This window comes from Telmatherina bonti (assembly GCF_933228915.1).
Source record: "Telmatherina bonti genome assembly, chromosome: 13".
NCBI classification, from domain to species: Eukaryota; Metazoa; Chordata; class Actinopteri; order Atheriniformes; family Telmatherinidae; genus Telmatherina; species Telmatherina bonti.
In genome coordinates, this window is record NC_136611.1 from 3,398,103 (window position 1) to 3,422,916 (window position 24,814).

A 24,814-nucleotide genomic window follows, 5' to 3' on the forward strand; every position below is an offset into this window, starting at 1 on the left:
CAGTCAGACCTTCATCTTCCTCAGGAGTCAGTCAGACCTTCATCTTCCTCACGAGTCAGTCAGACATTCATCTTCCTCACGAGTCAGTCAGACCTTCATCTTCTTCACGAGTCAGTCAGAGCTTCATCTTCCTCACGAGTCAGTCAGAGCTTCATCTTCCTCACGAGTCAGTCAGAGCTTCATCTTCCTCACGAGTCAGACAGACCTTCATCTTCCTCACGAGTCAGTCCGATAACACCTTCATCTTCTTCACGAGTCAGTCCGATAAGACCTTCATCTTCTTCACGAGTCAGTCCGAACAGACCTTCATCTTCTTCACAAGTCAGTCAGAGCTTCATCTTCCTCACGAGTCAGTCAGACCTTCATCTTCTTCACGAGTCAGTCCGAACAGACCTTCATCTTCTTCACAAGTCAGTCAGAGCTTCATCTTCTTCACGAGTCAGTCAGACCTTCATCTTCTTCACGAGTCAGTCAGACCTTCATCTTCTTCACAAGTCAGTCAGAGCTTCATCTTCCTCACGAGTCAGTCAGAGCTTCATCTTCCTCACAAGTCAGTCAGACCTTCATCTTCACGAGTCAGTCCAATAAGACATTCATCTTCCTCACGAGTCAGTCAGACATTCATCTTCCTCACGAGTCAGTCAGACCTTCATCTTCCTCACGAGTCAGTCAGACCTTCATCTTCTTCACGAGTCAGTCAGACATTCATCTTCCTCACGAGTCAGTCAGAGCTTCATCTTCCTCACGAGTCAGTCAGACATTCATTTTCCTCAGGAGTCAGTCAGACCTTCATCTTCCTCACGAGTCAGTCAGACATTCATCTTCCTCACGAGTCAGTCAGACATTCATCTTCCTCACGAGTCAGTCAGACCTTCATCTTCTTCACGAGTCAGTCAGAGCTTCATCTTCCTGACGAGTCAGTCAGACCATCTTCTTCATGAGTCAGTCCGATAAGACCTTCATCTTCCTCACGAGTCAGTCCAATAAGACCTTCATCTTCCTCACGAGTCAGTCCGATAAGACCTTCATCTAACTCACGAGTCAGTCCAATAAGACCTTCATCTTCCTCACGAGTCAGTCCGACCTTCATCTTCCTCACGAGTCAGTCAGACCTTCATCTTCTTCATGAGTCAGTCCGAACAGACCTTCATCTTCTTCATGAGTCAGTCAGACCTTCATCTTCCTCACGAGTCAGTCAGACCTTCATCTTCTTCACAAGTCAGTCAGACCTTCATCTTCCTCACGAGTCAGTCAGACCTTCATCTTCTTCATGAGTCAGTCCGAACAGACCTTCATCTTCTTCATGAGTCAGTCCGAACAGACCTTCATCTTCTTCACAAGTCAGTCAGAGCTTCATCTTCCTCACGAGTCAGTCAGACCTTCATCTTCCTCACGAGTCAGTCAGAGCTTCATCTTCCTCACGAGTCAGTCAGACATTCATCTTCCTCACGAGTCAGTCAGAGCTTCATCTTCCTCACGAGTCAGTCAGACCTTCATCTTCTTCACAAGTCAGTCAGACCTTCATCTTCACGAGTCAGTCCAATAAGACATTCATCTTCCTCACGAGTCAGTCAGACATTCATCTTCCTCAAGAGTCAGTCAGACCTTCATCTTCCTCACGAGTCAGTCAGACCTTCATCTTCTTCACGAGTCAGTCAGACCATCTTCTTCACGAGTCAGTCAGAGCTTCATCTTCCTCACGAGTCAGTCAGACATTCATCTTCCTTACGAGTCAGTCAGAGCTTCATCTTCCTCACGAGTCAGTCAGAGCTTCATCTTCCTCACGAGTCAGTCAGACCTTCATCTTCTTCATGAGTCAGTCCGAACAGACCTTCATCTTCTTCACAAGTCAGTCAAACATTCATTTTCCTCAGGAGTCAGTCAGACCTTCATCTTCCTCAGGAGTCAGTCAGACCTTCATCTTCCTCACGAGTCAGTCAGACCTTCATCTTCCTCACGAGTCAGTCAGACCCTCATCTTCTTCATGAGTCAGTCCGAACAGACCTTCATCTTCTTCACAAGTCAGTCAGAGCTTCATCTTCCTCACGAGTCAGTCAGACATTCATCTTCCTCACGAGTCAGTCAGAGCTTCATCTTCCTCACGAGTCAGTCAGACATTCATTTTCCTCAGGAGTCAGTCAGACCTTCATCTTCCTCACGAGTCAGTCAGACCTTCATCTTCCTCACGAGTCAGTCAGACATTCATCTTCCTCACGAGTCAGTCAGACCTTCATCTTCTTCACGAGTCAGTCAGAGCTTCATCTTCCTCACGAGTCAGTCAGAGCTTCATCTTCCTCACGAGACAGTCAGAGCTTCATCTTCCTCACGAGTCAGACAGACCATCTTCCTCACGAGTCAGTCCGATAACACCTTCATCTTCTTCACGAGTCAGTCCGATAAGACCTTCATCTTCTTCACGAGTCAGTCCGATAAGACCTTCATCTTCTTCACAAGTCAGTCAGAGCTTCATCTTCCTCACGAGTCAGTCAGACCTTCATCTTCTTCACGAGTCAGTCCGAACAGACCTTCATCTTCTTCACAAGTCAGTCAGAGCTTCATCTTCTTCACGAGTCAGTCAGACCTTCATCTTCTTCACGAGTCAGTCAGACCTTCATCTTCTTCACAAGTCAGTCAGAGCTTCATCTTCCTCACGAGTCAGTCAGAGCTTCATCTTCCTCACAAGTCAGTCAGACCTTCATCTTCACGAGTCAGTCCAATAAGACATTCATCTTCCTCACGAGTCAGTCAGACATTCATCTTCCTCACGAGTCAGTCAGACCTTCATCTTCCTCACGAGTCAGTCAGACCTTCATCTTCTTCACGAGTCAGTCAGACATTCATCTTCCTCACGAGTCAGTCAGAGCTTCATCTTCCTCACGAGTCAGTCAGACATTCATTTTCCTCAGGAGTCAGTCAGACCTTCATCTTCCTCAGGAGTCAGTCAGACCTTCATCTTCCTCACGAGTCAGTCAGACATTGATCTTCCTCACGAGTCAGTCAGACCTTCATCTTCTTCACGAGTCAGTCAGAGCTTCATCTTCCTCACGAGTCAGTCAGACCTTCATCTTCTTCATGAGTCAGTCCGAACAGACCATCTTCCTCACGAGTCAGTCCGAACAGACCTTCATCTTCCTCACGAGTCAGTCCGATAACACCTTCATCTTCTTCACGAGTCAGTCCGATAAGACCTTCATCTTCTTCACGAGTCAGTCCGATAAGACCTTCATCTTCTTCACGAGTCAGTCCAATAAGACCTTCACCTTCCTCACGAGTCAGTCCGAACAGACCATCTTCCTCACGAGTCAGTCCAATAAGACCTTCATCTTCTTCACGAGTCAGTCCGATAAGACCTTCATCTTCTTCATGAGTCAGTCCGAACAGACCTTCATCTTCCTCACGAGTCAGTCCAATAAGACCTTCATCTTCTTCACGAGTCAGTCCGATAAGACCTTCATCTTCCTCACGAGTCAGTCCAATAAGACCTTCATCTTCCTCACGAGTCAGTCCGATAAGACCTTCATCTAACTCACGAGTCAGTCCAATAAGACCTTCATCTTCCTCACGAGTCAGTCCGACCTTCATCTTCCTCACGAGTCAGTCAGACCTTCATCTTCTTCATGAGTCAGTCCGAACAGACCATCATCTTCTTCATGAGTCAGTCAGACCTTCATCTTCCTCACGAGTCAGTCAGACCTTCATCTTCTTCACAAGTCAGTCAGACCTTCATCTTCCTCACGAGTCAGTCAGACCTTCATCTTCTTCATGAGTCAGTCCGAACAGACCTTCATCTTCTTCACGAGTCAGTCAGACCTTCATCTTCTTCATGAGTCAGTCCGAACAGACCTTCATCTTCTTCATGAGTCAGTCAGACCTTCATCTTCCTCACGAGTCAGTCAGACCTTCATCTTCTTCACAAGTCAGTCAGACCTTCATCTTCCTCACGAGTCAGTCAGACCTTCATCTTCTTCATGAGTCAGTCCGAACAGACCTTCATCTTCTTCATGAGTCAGTCTGAACAGACCTTCATCTTCTTCACAAGTCAGTCAGAGCTTCATCTTCCTCACGAGTCAGTCAGACCTTCATCTTCCTCACGAGTCAGTCAGACATTCATCTTCCTCACGAGTCAGTCAGAGCTTCATCTTCCTCACGAGTCAGTCAGACCTTCATCTTCCTCACGAGTCAGTCAGAGCTTCATCTTCCTCACGAGTCAGTCAGACCTTCATCTTCTTCATGAGTCAGTCCGAACAGACCTTCATCTTCTTCACAAGTCAGTCAGACCTTCATCTTCCTCACGAGTCAGTCAGACCTTCATCTTCCTCACGAGTCAGTCACGCCTTCATCTTCCTCACGAGTCAGTCAGACCCTCATCTTCTTCATGAGTCAGTCCGAACAGACCTTCATCTTCTTCACAAGTCAGTCAAAGCTTCATCTTCCTCACGAGTCAGTCAGACATTCATCTTCCTCACGAGTCAGTCAGACCTTCATCTTCTTCACGAGTCAGTCAGACCTTCATCTTCCTCACGAGTCAGTCAGAGCTTCATCTTCCTCACGAGTCAGTCAGAGCTTCATCTTCCTCACGAGTCAGTCAGACCTTCATCTTCCTCACGAGTCAGTCAGACCTTCATCTTCCTCACGAGTCAGTCCAATAAGACCTTCATCTTCCTCACGAGTCAGTCCGATAACACCTTCATCTTCTTCACGAGTCAGTCCGATAAGACCTTCATCTTCCTCACGAGTCAGTCCGATAAGACCTTCATCTTCTTCACGAGTCAGTCAGACCTTCATCTTCTTCACGAGTCAGTCAGACCTTCATCTTCCTCACGAGTCAGTCAGACCTTCATCTTCCTCACGAGTCAGTCAGACCCTCATCTTCTTCATGAGTCAGTCCGAACAGACCTTCATCTTCTTCACAAGTCAGTCAGAGCTTCATCTTCCTCACGAGTCAGTCAGACATTCATCTTCCTCACGAGTCAGTCAGAGCTTCATCTTCCTCACGAGTCAGTCAGACATTCATTTTCCTCAGGAGTCAGTCAGACCTTCATCTTCCTCACGAGTCAGTCAGACCTTCATCTTCCTCACGAGTCAGTCAGACATTCATCTTCCTCACGAGTCAGTCAGACCTTCATCTTCTTCACGAGTCAGTCAGAGCTTCATCTTCCTCACGAGTCAGTCAGAGCTTCATCTTCCTCACGAGACAGTCAGAGCTTCATCTTCCTCACGAGTCAGACAGACCTTCATCTTCCTCACGAGTCAGTCCGATAACACCTTCATCTTCTTCACGAGTCAGTCCGATAAGACCTTCATCTTCTTCACGAGTCAGTCCGATAAGACCTTCATCTTCTTCACAAGTCAGTCAGAGCTTCATCTTCCTCACGAGTCAGTCAGACCTTCATCTTCTTCACGTGTCAGTCCGAACAGACCTTCATCTTCTTCACAAGTCAGTCAGAGCTTCATCTTCTTCACGAGTCAGTCAGACCTTCATCTTCTTCACGAGTCAGTCAGACCTTCATCTTCTTCACAAGTCAGTCAGAGCTTCATCTTCCTCACGAGTCAGTCAGAGCTTCATCTTCCTCACAAGTCAGTCAGACCTTCATCTTCACGAGTCAGTCCAATAAGACATTCATCTTCCTCACGAGTCAGTCAGACATTCATCTTCCTCACGAGTCAGTCAGACCTTCATCTTCCTCACGAGTCAGTCAGACCTTCATCTTCTTCACGAGTCAGTCAGACATTCATCTTCCTCACGAGTCAGTCAGAGCTTCATCTTCCTCACGAGTCAGTCAGACATTCATTTGCCTCAGGAGTCAGTCAGACCTTCATCTTCCTCACGAGTCAGTCAGACCTTCATCTTCCTCACGAGTCAGTCAGACATTGATCTTCTTCACGAGTCAGTCAGAGCTTCATCTTCCTCACGAGTCAGTCAGACCTTCATCTTCTTCATGAGTCAGTCCGAACAGACCATCTTCCTCACGAGTCAGTCCGAACAGACCTTCATCTTCCTCACGAGTCAGTCCGATAACACCTTCATCTTCTTCACGAGTCAGTCCGATAAGACCTTCATCTTCTTCACGAGTCAGTCCGATAAGACCTTCATCTTCTTCACGAGTCAGTCCAATAAGACCTTCATCTTCTTCACGAGTCAGTCCGAACAGACCATCTTCCTCACGAGTCAGTCCAATAAGACCTTCATCTTCTTCACGAGTCAGTCCGATAAGACCTTCATCTTCTTCATGAGTCAGTCCGAACAGACCTTCATCTTCCTCACGAGTCAGTCCAATAAGACCTTCATCTTCTTCACGAGTCAGTCCGATAAGACCTTCATCTTCCTCACGAGTCAGTCCAATAAGACCTTCATCTTCCTCACGAGTCAGTCCGATAAGACCTTCATCTAACTCACGAGTCAGTCCAATAAGACCTTCATCTTCCTCACGAGTCAGTCCGACCTTCATCTTCCTCACGAGTCAGTCAGACCTTCATCTTCTTCATGAGTCAGTCCGAACAGACCTTCATCTTCTTCATGAGTCAGTCAGACCTTCATCTTCCTCACGAGTCAGTCAGACCTTCATCTTCTTCACAAGTCAGTCAGACCTTCATCTTCCTCACGAGTCAGTCAGACCTTCATCTTCTTCATGAGTCAGTCCGAACAGACCTTCATCTTCTTCACGAGTCAGTCAGACCTTCATCTTCTTCATGAGTCAGTCCGAACAGACCTTCATCTTCTTCATGAGTCAGTCAGACCTTCATCTTCCTCACGAGTCAGTCAGACCTTCATCTTCTTCACAAGTCAGTCAGACCTTCATCTTCCTCACGAGTCAGTCAGACCTTCATCTTCTTCATGAGTCAGTCCGAACAGACCTTCATCTTCTTCATGAGTCAGTCTGAACAGACCTTCATCTTCTTCACAAGTCAGTCAGAGCTTCATCTTCCTCACGAGTCAGTCAGACCTTCATCTTCCTCACGAGTCAGTCAGACATTCATCTTCCTCACGAGTCAGTCAGAGCTTCATCTTCCTCACGAGTCAGTCAGACCTTCATCTTCCTCACGAGTCAGTCAGAGCTTCATCTTCCTCACGAGTCAGTCAGACCTTCATCTTCTTCATGAGTCAGTCCGAACAGACCTTCATCTTCTTCACAAGTCAGTCAGACCTTCATCTTCCTCACGAGTCAGTCAGACCTTCATCTTCCTCACGAGTCAGTCACGCCTTCATCTTCCTCACGAGTCAGTCAGACCCTCATCTTCTTCATGAGTCAGTCCGAACAGACCTTCATCTTCTTCACAAGTCAGTCAAAGCTTCATCTTCCTCACGAGTCAGTCAGACATTCATCTTCCTCACGAGTCAGTCAGACCTTCATCTTCTTCACGAGTCAGTCAGACCTTCATCTTCCTCACGAGTCAGTCAGAGCTTCATCTTCCTCACGAGTCAGTCAGAGCTTCATCTTCCTCACGAGTCAGTCAGACCTTCATCTTCCTCACGAGTCAGTCAGACCTTCATCTTCCTCACGAGTCAGTCAGACCTTCATCTTCCTCACGAGTCAGTCCAATAAGACCTTCATCTTCCTCACGAGTCAGTCCGATAAGACCTTCATCTTCCTCACGAGTCAGTCCGATAAGACCTTCATCTTCCTCACGAGTCAGTCCGATAAGACCTTCATCTTCTTCACGAGTCAGTCCGATAAGACCTTCATCTTCCTCACGAGTCAGTCAGACCTTCATCTTCCTCACGAGTCAGTCCAATAAGACCTTCATCTTCCTCACGAGTCAGTCCGATAAGACCTTCATCTTCCTCACGAGTCAGTCCGATAAGACCTTCATCTTCCTCACGAGTCAGTCCGATAAGACCTTCATCTTCCTCACGAGTCAGTCCGATAAGACCTTCATCTTCCTCACGAGTCAGTCCGATAAGACCTTCATCTTCCTCACGAGTCAGTCAGACCTTCATCTTCCTCACGAGTCAGTCCAAGAAGACCTTCATCTTCCTCACGAGTCAGTCAGACCTTCATCTTCCTCACGAGTCAGTCCGATAAGACCTTCATCTTCTTCATGAGTCAGTCCGAACAGACCTTCATCTTCTTCACAAGTCAGTCAGACCTTCATCTTCCTCACGAGTCAGTCAGACCTTCATCTTCTTCATGAGTCAGTCCGAACAGACCTTCATCTTCTTCATGAGTCAGTCAGACCTTCATCTTCCTCACGAGTCAGTCAGACCTTCATCTTCTTCACAAGTCAGTCAGACCTTCATCTTCCTCACGAGTCAGTCAGACCTTCATCTTCTTCATGAGTCAGTCCGAACAGACCTTCATCTTCTTCATGAGTCAGTCTGAACAGACCTTCATCTTCTTCACAAGTCAGTCAGACCTTCATCTTCTTCACAAGTCAGTCAGAGCTTCATCTTCCTCACGAGTCAGTCAGACCTTCATCTTCCTCACGAGTCAGTCAGACATTCATCTTCCTCACGAGTCAGTCAGAGCTTCATCTTCCTCACGAGTCAGTCAGACCTTCATCTTCCTCACGAGTCAGTCAGACCTTCATCTTCCTCACGAGTCAGTCAGACCTTCATCTTCTTCATGAGTCAGTCCGAACAGACCTTCATCTTCTTCACAAGTCAGTCAGAACAGACCTTCATCTTCTTCACAAGTCAGTCAGACCTTCATCTTCCTCACGAGTCAGTCAGACCTTCATCTTCTTCATGAGTCAGTCCGAACAGACCTTCATCTTCTTCATGAGTCAGTCAGACCTTCATCTTCCTCACGAGTCAGTCAGACCTTCATCTTCTTCACAAGTCAGTCAGACCTTCATCTTCCTCACGAGTCAGTCAGACCTTCATCTTCTTCATGAGTCAGTCCGAACAGACCTTCATCTTCTTCATGAGTCAGTCCGAACAGACCTTCATCTTCTTCATGAGTCAGTCTGAACAGACCTTCATCTTCTTCACAAGTCAGTCAGACCTTCATCTTCTTCACAAGTCAGTCAGAGCTTCATCTTCCTCACGAGTCAGTCAGACCTTCATCTTCCTCACGAGTCAGTCAGACATTCATCTTCCTCACGAGTCAGTCAGAGCTTCATCTTCCTCACGAGTCAGTCAGACCTTCATCTTCCTCACGAGTCAGTCAGACCTTCATCTTCCTCACGAGTCAGTCAGACCTTCATCTTCTTCATGAGTCAGTCCGAACAGACCTTCATCTTCTTCACAAGTCAGTGAGACCTTCATCTTCCTCACGAGTCAGTCAGACCTTCATCTTCCTCACGAGTCAGTCACGCCTTCATCTTCCTCACGAGTCAGTCAGACCCTCATCTTCTTCATGAGTCAGCCCGAACAGACCTTCATCTTCTTCACAAGTCAGTCAAAGCTTCATCTTCCTCACGAGTCAGTCAGACATTCATCTTCCTCACGAGTCAGTCAGACCTTCATCTTCTTCACGAGTCAGTCAGACCTTCATCTTCCTCACGAGTCAGTCAGAGCTTCATCTTCCTCACGAGTCAGTCAGAGCTTCATCTTCCTCACGAGTCAGTCAGACCTTCATCTTCCTCACGAGTCAGTCAGACCTTCATCTTCCTCACGAGTCAGTCAGACCTTCATCTTCCTCACGAGTCAGTCCAATAAGACCTTCATCTTCCTCACGAGTCAGTCCGATAAGACCTTCATCTTCCTCACGAGTCAGTCCGATAAGACCTTCATCTTCCTCACGAGTCAGTCCGATAAGACCTTCATCTTCTTCACGAGTCAGTCCGATAAGACCTTCATCTTCCTCACGAGTCAGTCAGACCTTCATCTTCCTCACGAGTCAGTCCAATAAGACCTTCATCTTCCTCACGAGTCAGTCCGATAAGACCTTCATCTTCCTCACGAGTCAGTCCGATAAGACCTTCATCTTCCTCACGAGTCAGTCCGATAAGACCTTCATCTTCCTCACGAGTCAGTCCGATAAGACCTTCATCTTCCTCACGAGTCAGTCCGATAAGACCTTCATCTTCCTCACGAGTCAGTCAGACCTTCATCTTCCTCACGAGTCAGTCCAAGAAGACCTTCATCTTCCTCACGAGTCAGTCAGACCTTCATCTTCCTCACGAGTCAGTCCGATAAGACCTTCATCTTCTTCATGAGTCAGTCCGAACAGACCTTCATCTTCTTCACAAGTCAGTCAGACCTTCATCTTCCTCACGAGTCAGTCAGACCTTCATCTTCTTCATGAGTCAGTCCGAACAGACCTTCATCTTCTTCATGAGTCAGTCAGACCTTCATCTTCCTCACGAGTCAGTCAGACCTTCATCTTCTTCACAAGTCAGTCAGACCTTCATCTTCCTCACGAGTCAGTCAGACCTTCATCTTCTTCATGAGTCAGTCCGAACAGACCTTCATCTTCTTCATGAGTCAGTCCGAACAGACCTTCATCTTCTTCATGAGTCAGTCTGAACAGACCTTCATCTTCTTCACAAGTCAGTCAGACCTTCATCTTCTTCACAAGTCAGTCAGAGCTTCATCTTCCTCACGAGTCAGTCAGACCTTCATCTTCCTCACGAGTCAGTCAGACATTCATCTTCCTCACGAGTCAGTCAGAGCTTCATCTTCCTCACGAGTCAGTCAGACCTTCATCTTCCTCACGAGTCAGTCAGACCTTCATCTTCCTCACGAGTCAGTCAGACCTTCATCTTCTTCATGAGTCAGTCCGAACAGACCTTCATCTTCTTCACAAGTCAGTCAGAACAGACCTTCATCTTCTTCACAAGTCAGTCAGACCTTCATCTTCCTCACGAGTCAGTCAGACCTTCATCTTCCTCACGAGTCAGTCAGACCTTCATCTTCCTCACGAGTCAGTCAGACCTTCATCTTCCTCACGAGTCAGTCAGACCCTCATCTTCTTCATGAGTCAGTCCGAAGAGACCTTCATCTTCTTCACAAGTCAGTCAGAGCTTCATCTTCCTCACGAGTCAGTCAGACATTCATCTTCCTCACGAGTCAGACCTTCATCTTCTTCACGAGTCAGTCAGACCTTCATCTTCCTCACGAGTCAGTCAGAGCTTCATCTTCCTCACGAGTCAGTCAGAGCTTCATCTTCCTCACGAGTCAGTCAGACCTTCATCTTCCTCACGAGTCAGTCAGAGCTTCATCTTCCTCACGAGTCAGTCAGACCTTCATCTTCTTCACGAGTCAGTCCGAACAGACCTTCATCTTCCTCACGAGTCAGTCCGATAAGACCATCTTCTTCACGAGTCAGTCCGATAAGACCTTCATCTTCTTCACGAGTCAGTCCGATAAGACCTTCATCTTCCTCACGAGTCAGTCAGACCTTCATCTTCCTCACGAGTCAGTCCAATAAGACCTTCATCTTCCTCACGAGTCAGTCCGATAAGACCTTCATCTTCCTCACGAGTCAGTCCGATAAGACCTTCATCTTCCTCACGAGTCAGTCCGATAAGACCTTCATCTTCCTCACGAGTCAGTCCGATAAGACCTTCATCTTCCTCACGAGTCAGTCCGATAAGACCTTCATCTTCCTCACGAGTCAGTCCGATAAGACCTTCATCTTCCTCACGAGTCAGTCAGACCTTCATCTTCCTCACGAGTCAGTCCAAGAAGACCTTCATCTTCCTCACGAGTCAGTCAGACCTTCATCTTCCTCACGAGTCAGTCCGATAAGACCTTCATCTTCTTCAGGAGTCAGTCCGATAAGACCTTCATCTTCTTCACAAGTCAGTCAGAGCTTCATCTTCTTCACGAGTCAGTCAGACCTTCATCTTCTTCACGAGTCAGTCAGAGCTTCATCTTCCTCACAAGTCAGTCAGACCTTCATCTTCACGAGTCAGCCCAATAAGACATTCATCTTCCTCACGAGTCAGTCAGACATTCATCTTCCTCAAGAGTCAGTCAGACCTTCATCTTCCTCACGAGTCAGTCAGACCTTCATCTTCTTCACGAGTCAGTCAGACATTCATCTTCCTCACGAGTCAGTCAGAGCTTCATCTTCCTCACGAGTCAGTCAGACATTCATTTTCCTCAGGAGTCAGTCAGACATTCATCTTCCTCACGAGTCAGTCAGACCTTCATCTTCTTCATGAGTCAGTCCGAACAGACCTTCATCTTCTTCATGAGTCAGTCAGACCTTCATCTTCCTTACGAGTCAGTCAGACCTTCATCTTCTTCACAAGTCAGTCAGACCTTCATCTTCCTCACGAGTCAGTCAGACCTTCATCTTCTTCATGAGTCAGTCCGAACAGACCTTCATCTTCTTCACAAGTCAGTCAGACCTTCATCTTCCTCACGAGTCAGTCAGACCTTCATCTTCTTCATGAGTCAGTCCGAACAGACCTTCATCTTCTTCATGAGTCAGTCAGACCTTCATCTTCCTCACGAGTCAGTCAGACCTTCATCTTCTTCACAAGTCAGTCAGACCTTCATCTTCCTCACGAGTCAGTCAGACCTTCATCTTCTTCATGAGTCAGTCCGAACAGACCTTCATCTTCTTCATGAGTCAGTCCGAACAGACCTTCATCTTCTTCATGAGTCAGTCTGAACAGACCTTCATCTTCTTCACAAGTCAGTCAGACCTTCATTTTCCTCAGGAGTCAGTCAGACCTTCATCTTCCTCACGAGTCAGTCAGACCTTCATCTTCCTCACGAGTCAGTCAGACATTCATCTTCCTCACGAGTCAGTCAGACCTTCATCTTCTTCACGAGTCAGTCAGACCTTCATCTTCCTCACGAGTCAGTCCAATAAGACCTTCATCTTCTTCACGAGTCAGTCCGATAAGACCTTCATCTTCTTCATGAGTCAGTCCAATAAGACCTTCATCTTCCTCACGAGTCAGTCCAATAAGACCTTCATCTTCTTCACGAGTCAGTCCGATAAGACCTTCATCTTCCTCACGAGTCAGTCCAATAAGACCTTCATCTTCCTCACGAGTCAGTCCGATAAGACCTTCATCTTCCTCACGAGTCAGTCCAATAAGACCTTCATCTTCCTCATGAGTCAGTCAGACCTTCATCTTCTTCATGAGTCAGTCCGAACAGACCTTCATCTTCTTCATGAGTCAGTCAGACCATCTTCCTCACGAGTCAGTCAGACCTTCATCTTCTTCACAAGTCAGTCAGACCTTCATCTTCCTCACGAGTCAGTCAGACCTTCATCTTCTTCATGAGTCAGTCCGAACAGACCTTCATCTTCTTCACAAGTCAGTCAGACCTTCATCTTCCTCACGAGTCAGTCAGACCTTCATCTTCTTCATGAGTCAGTCCGAACAGACCTTCATCTTCTTCATGAGTCAGTCAGACCTTCATCTTCCTCACGAGTCAGTCAGACCTTCATCTTCTTCACAAGTCAGTCAGACCTTCATCTTCCTCACGAGTCAGTCAGACCTTCATCTTCTTCATGAGTCAGTCCGAACAGACCTTCATCTTCTTCATGAGTCAGTCCGAACAGACCTTCATCTTCTTCATGAGTCAGTCCGAACAGACCTTCATCTTCTTCACAAGTCAGTCAGAGCTTCATCTTCCTCACGAGTCAGTCAGACCTTCATCTTCCTCACGAGTCAGTCAGACATTCATCTTCCTCACGAGTCAGTCAGAGCTTTATCTTCCTCACGAGTCAGTCAGACCTTCATCTTCCTCACGAGTCAGTCAGACCTTCATCTTCTTCATGAGTCAGTCCGAACAGACCATCTTCTTCACAAGTCAGTCAGACCTTCATCTTCCTCACGAGTCAGTCAGACCTTCATCTTCCTCACGAGTCAGTCAGACCTTCATCTTCCTCACGAGTCAGTCAGACCCTCATCTTCTTCATGAGTCAGTCCGAACAGACCTTCATCTTCTTCACAAGTCAGTCAGAGCTTCATCTTCCTCACGAGTCAGTCAGACATTCATCTTCCTCACGAGTCAGTCAGACCTTCATCTTCTTCACGAGTCAGAGCTTCATCTTCCTCACGAGTCAGTCAGACATTCATCTTCTTCACGAGTCAGTCAGAGCTTCATCTTCCTCACGAGTCAGTCAGACCTTCATCTTCCTCACGAGTCAGTCAGAGCTTCATCTTCCTCACGAGTCAGTCAGACCTTCATCTTCTTCACGAGTCAGTCCGAACAGACCTTCATCTTCCTCACGAGTCAGTCCGATAAGACCTTCATCTTCTTCACGAGTCAGTCCGATAAGACCTTCATCTTCTTAACGAGTCAGTCCGATAAGACCTTCATCTTCTTCACGAGTCAGTCCGAACAGACCTTCATCTGCCTCACGAGTCAGTCAGAGCTTCATCTTCCTCACGAGTCAGTCCAATAAGACCTTCATCTTCCTCACGAGTCAGTCCGATAAGACCTTCATCTTCTTCACGAGTCAGTCAGAGCTTCATCTTCCTCACGAGTCAGTCAGACATTCATCTTCTTCACGAGTCAGTCAGAGCTTCATCTTCCTCACGAGTCAGTCAGACCTTCATCTTCTTCACGAGTCAGTCAGAGCTTCATCTTCCTCACGAGTCAGTCCAATAAGACCTTCATCTTCTTCACGAGTCAGTCTGATAAGACCTTCATCTTCTTCACGAGTCAGTCCGATAAGACCTTCATTTTCTTCACGAGTCAGTCCGAACAGACCTTCATCTTCCTCACGAGTCAGTCCAATAAGACCTTCATCTTCTTCACGAGTCAGTCCGATAAGACCTTCATCTTCTTCATGAGTCAGTCCGAACAGACCTTCATCTTCCTCACGAGTCAGTCCAATAAGACCTTCATCTTCTTCACGAGTCAGTCCGATAAGACCTTCATCTTCCTCACGAGTCAGTCCAATAAGACCTTCATCTTCCTCACGAGTCAGTCCGATAAGACCTTCATCTTCCTCACGAGTCAGTCCAATAAGACCTTCATCTTCCTCACGAGTCAGTCCGACCATCTTCCTCACGAGTCAGTCAGACCTTCATCTTCTTCATGAGTCAGTCCGAACAGACTTTCATCTTCTTCATGAGTCAGTCCGAACAGACCTTCATCTTCTTCACAAGTCAGTCAGACCTTTATCTTCCTCACGAGTCAGTCAGACCTTCATCTTCTTCATGAGTCAGTCCGAACAGACCTTCATCTTCTTCATGAGTCAGTCAGACCTTCATCTTCCTCACGAGTCAGTCAGACCTTCATCTTCTTCACAAGTCAGTCAGACCTTCATCTTCCTCACGAGTCAGTCAGACCTTCATCTTCTTCATGAGTCAGTCCGAACAGACCTTCATCTTCTTCACAAGTCAGTCAGACCTTCATCTTCCTCACGAGTCAGTCAGACCTTCATCTTCTTCATGAGTCAGTCCGAACAGACCTTCATCTTCTTCATGAGTCAGTCAGACCTTCATCTTCCTCACGAGTCAGTCAGACCTTCATCTTCTTCACAAGTCAGTCAGACCTTCATCTTCCTCACGAGTCAGTCAGACCTTCATCTTCTTCATGAGTCAGTCCGAACAGACCTTCATCTTCTTCATGAGTCAGTCCGAACAGACCTTCATCTTCTTCATGAGTCAGTCTGAACAGACCTTCATCTTCTTCACAAGTCAGTCAGACCTTCATCTTCCTCACGAGTCAGTCAGACCTTCATCTTCCTCACGAGTCAGTCAGACATTCATCTTCCTCACGAGTCAGTCAGAGCTTCATCTTCCTCACGAGTCAGTCAGACCTTCATCTTCCTCACGAGTCAGTCAGACCTTCATCTTCCTCACGAGTCAGTCAGACCTTCATCTTCTTCATGAGTCAGTCCGAACAGACCTTCATCTTCTTCACAAGTCAGTCAGAACAGACCTTCATCTTCCTCACGAGTCAGTCAGACCTTCATCTTCCTCACGAGTCAGTCAGACCTTCATCTTCCTCACGAGTCAGTCAGACCTTCATCTTCCTCACGAGTCAGTCAGACCCTCATCTTCTTCATGAGTCAGTCCGAACAGACCTTCATCTTCTTCACAAGTCAGTCAGAGCTTCATCTTCCTCACGAGTCAGTCAGACATTCATCTTCCTCACGAGTCAGACCTTCATCTTCTTCACGAGTCAGTCAGACCTTCATCTTCCTCACGAGTCAGTCAGAGCTTCATCTTCCTCACGAGTCAGTCAGAGCTTCATCTTCCTCACGAGTCAGTCAGACCTTCATCTTCCTCACGAGTCAGTCAGAGCTTCATCTTCCTCACGAGTCAGTCAGACCTTCATCTTCTTCACGAGTCAGTCCGAACAGACCTTCATCTTCCTCACGAGTCAGTCCGATAAGACCATCTTCTTCACGAGTCAGTCCGATAAGACCTTCATCTTCTTCACGAGTCAGTCCGATAAGACCTTCATCTTCCTCACGAGTCAGTCAGACCTTCATCTTCCTCACGAGTCAGTCCAATAAGACCTTCATCTTCCTCACGAGTCAGTCCGATAAGACCTTCATCTTCCTCACGAGTCAGTCCGATAAGACCTTCATCTTCCTCACGAGTCAGTCCGATAAGACCTTCATCTTCCTCACGAGTCAGTCCGATAAGACCTTCATCTTCCTCACGAGTCAGTCCGATAAGACCTTCATCTTCCTCACGAGTCAGTCCGATAAGACCTTCATCTTCCTCACGAGTCAGTCAGACCTTCATCTTCCTCACGAGTCAGTCCAAGAAGACCTTCATCTTCCTCACGAGTCAGTCAGACCTTCATCTTCCTCACGAGTCAGTCCGATAAGACCTTCATCTTCTTCAGGAGTCAGTCCGATAAGACCTTCATCTTCTTCACAAGTCAGTCAGAGCTTCATCTTCTTCACGAGTCAGTCAGACCTTCATCTTCTTCACGAGTCAGTCAGAGCTTCATCTTCCTCACAAGTCAGTCAGACCTTCATCTTCACGAGTCAGCCCAATAAGACATTCATCTTCCTCACGAGTCAGTCAGACATTCATCTTCCTCAAGAGTCAGTCAGACCTTCATCTTCCTCACGAGTCAGTCAGACCTTCATCTTCTTCACGAGTCAGTCAGACATTCATCTTCCTCACGAGTCAGTCAGAGCTTCATCTTCCTCACGAGTCAGGCAGACATTCATTTTCCTCAGGAGTCAGTCAGACATTCATCTTCCTCACGAGTCAGTCAGACCTTCATCTTCCTCACGAGTCAGTCAGACATTCATCTTCCTCACGAGTCAGTTAGACCTTCATCTTCTTCACGAGTCAGTCAGACCTTCATCTTCCTCACGAGTCAGTCCAATAAGACCTTCATCTTCTTCACGAGTCAGTCCGATAAGACTTTCATCTTCTTCATGAGTCAGTCCGAACAGACCTTCATCTTCCTCACGAGTCAGTCCAATAAGACCTTCATCTTCTTCACGAGTCAGTCCGATAAGACCTTCATCTTCCTCACGAGTCAGTCCAATAAGACCTTCATCTTCCTCACGAGTCAGTCCGATAAGACCTTCATCTTCCTCACGAGTCAGTCCAATAAGACCTTCATCTTCCTCACGAGTCAGTCCAATAAGACCTTCATCTTCCTCACGAGTCAGTCCGACCTTCATCTTCCTCACGAGTCAGTCAGACCTTCATCTTCTTCATGAGTCAGTCCGAACAGACCTTCATCTTCTTCATGAGTCAGTCAGACCTTCATCTTCCTCACGAGTCAGTCAGACCTTCATCTTCTTCATGAGTCAGTCCGAACAGACCTTCATCTTCTTCACAAGTCAGTCAGACCTTCATCTTCCTCACGAGTCAGTCAGACCTTCATCTTCTTCATGAGTCAGTCCGAACAGACCTTCATCTTCTTCATGAGTCAGTCCGAACAGACCTTCATCTTCTTCATGAGTCAGTCCGAAGAGACCTTCATCTTCTTCACAAGTCAGTCAGAGGTTCATCTTCCTCACGAGTCAGTCAGACCTTCATCTTCTTCACGAGTCAGTCAGACATTCATCTTCCTCACGAGTCAGTCAGAGCTTCATCTTCCTCACGAGTCAGTCAGAGCTTCATCTTCCTCACGAGTCAGTCAGACCTTCATCTTCCTCACGAGTCAGTCAGAGCTTCATCTTCCTCACGAGTCAGTCAGACCTTCATCTTCTTCATGGTTCATTTCGAACAGACCTTCATCTTCTTCACAAGTCAGTCAGACCTTCATCTTCCTCACGAGTCAGTCAGACCTTCATCTTCCTCACGAGTCAGTCAGACCTTCATCTTCCTCACGAGTCAGTCAGACATTCATCTTCCTCACGAGTCAGTCAGACCTTCATCTTCTTCACGAGTCAGTCAGAGCTTCATCTTCCTCACGAGTCAGTCAGACATTCATCTTCTTCACGAGTCAGTCAGAGCTTCATCTTCCTCACGAGTCAGTCAGACCTTCATCTTCCTCACGAGTCAGTCAGACATTCATTTTCCTCAGGAGTCAGTCAGACATTCATCTTCCTCACGAGTCAGTCCGACCTTCATCTTCCTCACGAGTCAGTCAGACCTTCATCTTCTTCATGAGTCAGTCCGAACAGACCTTCATCTTCTTCATGAGTCAGTCAGACCTTCATCTTCCTCACGAGTCAGTCAGACCTTCATCTTCTTCACAAGTCAGTCAGACCTTCATCTTCCTCACGAGTCAGTCAGACCTTCATCTTCTTCATGAGTCAGTCCGAACAGACCTTCATCTTCTTCACAAGTCAGTCAGACCTTCATCTTCCTCACGAGTCAGTCAGACCTTCATCTTCTTCATGAGTCAGTCCGAACAGACCTTCATCTTCTTCATGAGTCAGTCAGACCTTCATCTTCCTCACGAGTCAGTCAGACCTTCATCTTCTTCACAAGTCAGTCAGACCTTCATCTTCCTCACGAGTCAGTCAGACCTTCATCTTCTTCATGAGTCAGTCCGAACAGACCTTCATCTTCTTCATGAGTCAGTCCGAACAGACCTTCATCTTCTTCATGAGTCAGTCCGAACAGACCTTCATCTTCTTCACAAGTCAGTCAGAGCTTCATCTTCCTCACGAGTCAGTCAGACCTTCATCTTCCTCACGAGTCAGTCAGACATTCATCTTCCTCACGAGTCAGTCAGAGCTTCATCTTCCTCACGAGTCAGTCAGACCTTCATCTTCCTCACGAGTCAGTCAGAGCTTCATCTTCCTCACGAGTCAGTCAGACCTTCATCTTCTTCATGAGTCAGTCCGAACAGACCTTCATCTTCTTCACAAGTCAGTCAGACCTTCATCTTCCTCACGAGTCAGTCAGACCTTCATCTTCCTCACGAGTCAGTCAGACCTTCATCTTCCTCACGAGTCAGTCAGACCTTCATCTTCCTCACGAGTCAGTCAGACCCTCATCTTCTTCATGAGTCAGTCCGAACAGACCTTCATCTTCTTCACAAGTCAGTCAGAGCTTCATCTTCCTCACGAGTCAGTCAGACATTCATCTTCCTCACGAGTCAGTCAGACCTTCATCTTCTTCACGAGTCAGTCAGAGCTTCATCTTCCTCACGAGTCAGTCAGACATTCATCTTCTTCAGGAGTCAGTCAGAGCTTCATCTTCCTCACGAGTCAGTCAGACCTTCATCTTCCTCACGAGTCAGTCAGAGCTTCATCTTCCTCACGAGTCAGTCAGACCTTCATCTTCTTCACAAGTCAGTCCGAACAGACCTTCATCTTCCTCACGAGTCAGTCCAATAAGACCTTCATCTTCTTCACGAGTCAGTCCGAACAGACCTTCATCTTCCTCACGAGTCAGTCAGACCTTCATCTTCCTCACGAGTCAGTCCAATAAGACCTTCATCTTCCTCACGAGTCAGTCCGATAAGACCTTCATCTTCCTCACGAGTCAGTCCGATAAGACCTTCATCTTCCTCACGAGTCAGTCCGATAAGACCTTCATCTTCCTCACGAGTCAGTCCGATAAGACCTTCATCTTCCTCACGAGTCAGTCCGATAAGACCTTCATCTTCCTCACGAGTCAGTCCGATAAGACCTTCATCTTCCTCACGAGTCAGTCAGACCTTCATCTTCCTCACGAGTCAGTCCAAGAAGACCTTCATCTTCCTCACGAGTCAGTCAGACCTTCATCTTCCTCACGAGTCAGTCCGATAAGACCTTCATCTTCCTCACGAGTCAGTCCAATAAGACCTTCATCTTCCTCACGAGTCAGTCAGACCTTCATCTTCCTCACGAGTCAGTCCGATAAGACCTTCATCTTCCTCACGAGTCAGTCAGACCTTCATCTTCCTCACGAGTCAGTCCGATAAGACCTTCATCTTCTTCACGAGTCAGTCCGATAAGACCTTCATCTTCTTCACGAGTCAGTCCAATAAGACCTTCATCTTCTTCACGAGTCAGTCCAATAAGACCTTCATCTTCCTCACGAGTCAGTCCAATAAGACCTTCACCTTCCTCACGAGTCAGTCAGACCTTCATCTTCCTCACGAGGAGGAGGAAGGTGTGGAGGAGGACGATGAAGATAATTTAGACAATGTTGTAAACATGGAAGACAATGACGAAGACAATGATTAAGGTGAGGAAGAAATAGAGGATGAAAGTTAAGATGAGGATGAAGAGGACAAAGACATCGATCACATGACTTGTGATGCTGGAAGTTCTTATAAAACACGGACAGCGGCGGCGGCAGCGCGGGCAGCATCACCTGCTCCAGCCTGCTGGCGAACGCCACGGTGACGGACAGGACGAACATGTCGCTGCAGACGCCTGCAGGTCCCACCTGGTGGAAACCCTGGTCCGGAACCAGCCGGGCCTCCAGCTTCTCCGGGAGGAGACCTGCGACCGAGGAGGAACCTGCAGACAGAACCCAATCACAACCTCCAATCAGAAGTAGCGGCGGGAAAATAGTTCCAGAGACTCAGAAGGAATCTCTGTATGTCGGGAAACAGGACTGTCTGGACGGCATCACTGCGTGGATTTCTCCTGTTCAGAAGGAAACTGAGGACGAGCCGCAGAGACGAGGCGAGCTCTGTGAGATCAGCTGACCTTGTCGGGGCGGGGCCTTCTTGGCTCTGAACCTATCAGGCGAGGGTTGCGCGGCCTTGGAGTCGCTCTCCACCGCCGCGCCGAGGAGGAGAGCCGGTCTCTGTTTGGTGTATTTACTGCTCAGCAGAGGAAACCAGCGAGGATCCTGACACACACACACACACACGCCAGAGGTTGAGCTAACGCTTCGGTCATCATGTCGTCCTCCACCTGACGAACTCACCTGTCTCACCTCCTGGACTGATCTCAGGTCCAGGATGACGTAGCCCACGGCGTCCCTATTCCTGCTGACGGCGTCCACGGCGAAACACTGCAGCTTGATGGGAGTCCTCTGCAGCCTGAGCGGACGGGAAGCAGACAGGACATTAGAGGACAACCCTCACATGACCCAAGCCTCCATCTTACTTTAATCACATGACCTTTTATTCGCTGAACTGATGAGGAAGAGGATGAAGGACGTGTCCGAACGTCCAGCAATCCCGCCATTTTCTACGTGCCGAGCGTCCAGAGAGAAAAAGTAGTTCGGTCAACATGAGCCAGGATGCCTCCTGAGAGCGGAGAGCACGGCCACCACCGGACGCATGAAACGCAGGCGACGCCAACGCCGCGCAGCTTCAACATAACGATTTGTTTTGTTTTTCATCGAATTTCAACAAAGAAAGACGCAAATCAGATGTTTTCTTGTGGTTTGTGGTTGCCATGGTGATAGCTCGTAGTCACATGACCGGGACATGAGGACGTTCTGATGTTCGGACACGTGGACGTTCGGACGTCGGACACGTGGGCGTCGGACACGTGGACGTTCGGACGTCGGACACATGGGCGTTCGGACGTGCAGATGTCGGACACGTGGACGTTCGGACGTTGGACACGTGGGCGTTCGGACGTCGGACACGTGGACATGTGGGCGTTGGACACGTGGACGTTCGGACGTTGGACACGTGGGCGTCGGACACGTGGACGTTCGGACGTCGGACACATGGGCGTTCGGACGTGCAGATGTCGGACACGTGGACGTTCGGACGTCGGACACGTGGGCGTTGGACACGTGGACGTCGGACACGTGGACGTTCGGACGTTGGACACGTGGGCGTCGGACACGTGGACGTTCGGACGTTGGACACGTGGGCGTCGGACACGTGGACGTTCGGACGTTGGACACGTGGGCGTCGGACACGTGGACGTTCGGACGTTGGACACGTGGGCGTCGGACACGTGGACGTCGGACACGTGGACGTTCGGACGTTGGACACGTGGGCGTCGGACACGTGGACGTTCGGACGTTGGACACGTGGGCGTCGGACACGTGGACGTTCGGACGTCGGACACGTGGGCGTTCGGACGTGCAGATGTCGGACACGTGGACGTTCGGACGTCGGACACGTGGGCGTTCGGACACGTGGACGTTCGGACACGTGGACGTTCGGACGTCGGACACGTGGGCGTTCGGACACGTGGACGTTCGGACACGTGGACGTTCGGACGTCGGACACGTGGGCGTTCGGACGTCGGACATGTGGGCGTCGGACACGTGGACGTTCGGACGTCGGACATGTGGGCGTCGGACACGTGGACACGTGGACATGTGGGCGTCGGACACGTGGGCGTTCGGACGTGCAGATGTCGGACACGTGGACGTTCGGACGTCGGACACGTGGGCGTTGGACACGTGGACGTCGGACACGTGGACGTTCGGACGTCGGACACGTGGGCGTTCGGACGTCGGACATGTGGGCGTCGGACACGTGGACGTTCGGACGTCGGACATGTGGGCGTCGGACACGTGGACGTTCGGACGTCGGACATGTGGGCGTCGGACACGTGGACGTTCGGACGTCGGACATGTGGGCGTCGGACACGTGGACATGTGGGCGTCGGACATGTGGACGTTCGGACGTCGGACACGTGGGCGTTGGACACGTGGACGTCGGACACGTGGGCGTTCGGACACGTGGACGTTCGGACACGTGGACGTTCGGACGTCGGACACGTGGGCGTTCGGACGTCGGACATGTGGGCGTCGGACACGTGGACGTTCGGACGTCGGACATGTGGGCGTCGGACACGTGGACATGTGGGCGTCGGACATGTGGACGTTCGGACGTCGGACATGTGGGCGTCGGACACGTGGACGTTCGGACGTCGGACATGTGGGCGTCGGACACGTGGACATGTGGGCGTCGGACATGTGGACGTTCGGACGTCGGACATGTGGGCGTCGGACACGTGGACGTTCGGACACGTGGACGTTCGGACGTCGGACATGTGGGCGTCGGACACGTGGACATGTGGGCGTCGGACATGTGGACGTTCGGACGTCGGACATGTGGGCGTCGGACACGTGGACACGTGGACATGTGGGCGCCGGACACGTGGACACGTGGACATGTGGGCGTCGGACACGTGGACACGTGGACATGTGGGCGTCGGACACGTGGGCGTTCGGACGTCGGACACGTGGACGTCGGACACGTGGGCGTTCAGACGTCGGACACGTGGACGTTCGGACGTGCGGACACGTGGGCGTTCGGACGTGCGGACATCGGACACGTGGGCGTTCGGGACGTTCGGACACGTGGGCATCGGACACGTGGGCGTTCGGACATCGGACACGTGGGCGTTCGGACGTCGGACACGTGGGCGTCGGACACGTGGGCGTTCGGACGTCGGACACGTGGGCGTTCGGACGTCGGACACGTGGGCGTTCGGACGTCGGACACGTGGGCGTTCGGACGTCGGACACGTGGGCGTTCGGACGTCGGACACGTGGGCGTCGGACACGTGGGCGTTCGGACGTCGGACACGTGGGCGTTCGGACGTCGGACACGTGGGCGTCGGACACGTGGGCGTTCGGACGTCGGACACGTGGGCGTTCGGACGTTCGGACACGTGGGCGTCGGACACGTGGATGTCGGACAAGTGGACGTTCGGACACGTGGACGTCGGACACGTGGACGTCGGACACGTGGACGTTCGGACACGTGGACGTTCGGACACGTGGACGTCAAACACGTGGACGTCAAACACGTGGACGTTCAAACACGGGGGCGTTCGGACACGTGGACGTCGGACACGTGGGCATTGGACACGTGGACGTTCGGACACGTGGATGTCGGACGTTTGAACGCCCCCGTGTCCGACGCCCACGTGTCCGACATCGAACGTCGGACACGTGGGCGTCGGACACGGGGGCGTTCAAACACGTGGACGTTGGAAACGTGGACGTCGGACGTGCGGACGTTGGACACGTGGACGTTGGACACGTGGACGTCAAACAAGGGGGCGTCAAACACGGGGGCGTCAAACACGGGGGCGTTCGGACACGTGGACGTTGGACACGTGGACGTCGGACACGTGGACGTCGGACACGTGGACGTTCGGACACGTGGACGTTGGACATGTGGACGTTGGAAACGTGGACGTCGGACGTGCGGACGTTGGACACATGGACGTTGGACACGTGGACGTCAAACAAGGGGGCGTCAAACACGGGGGCGTTCGGACACGTGGACGTTGGACACGTGGACGTTGGACACGTGGACGTCGGACACGTGGACGTCGGACACGTGGACGTTGGACACGTGGACGTTGGACATGTGGACGTTGGAAACGTGGACGTCGGACGTGCGGACGTTGGACACGTGGACGTCGGACATGTGGACGTTGGAAACGTGGACGTCGGACGTGCGGACGTTGGACACGTGGACGTCAAACACGGGGGCGTTCGGACACGTGGACGTTGGACATGTGGACGTTGGACACGTGGACGTTGGACACGTGGACGTCGGACACGTGGACGTCAAACACGGGGGCGTTCGGACACGTGGACGTTGGACACGTGGACGTTGGACATGTGGACGTTGGACACGTGGACGTTGGACACGTGGACGTCAAACACGGGGGCGTTCGGACACGTGGACGTTGGA

The 24,814-nt window shown here is 49.8% G+C and overlaps 1 protein-coding gene across 4 annotated transcripts in view; it reads right to left on the minus strand.

Annotated features, from left to right (window-relative positions):
- Positions 1 to 24,814, minus strand: part of cep120 (centrosomal protein 120) — a 90,667-nt gene that overhangs the window by 60,135 nt on the left and 5,718 nt on the right. For 2 of the 4 annotated variants that reach the window (XM_079250718.1, XM_079250717.1), the window contains exons 3-5: positions 21,112 to 21,226; positions 20,889 to 21,033; positions 20,548 to 20,696 (exon numbers count right to left, since the gene is read on the minus strand). In XM_079250718.1, coding sequence (XP_079106844.1) covers positions 20,548 to 20,696; positions 20,889 to 21,033; positions 21,112 to 21,226 — 409 coding nt within the window. The remainder of the gene's footprint in view (positions 1 to 20,547; positions 20,697 to 20,888; positions 21,034 to 21,111; positions 21,227 to 24,814) is intronic. The other 2 variants (XM_079250719.1, XM_079250720.1) reach the window with 2 other exon arrangements.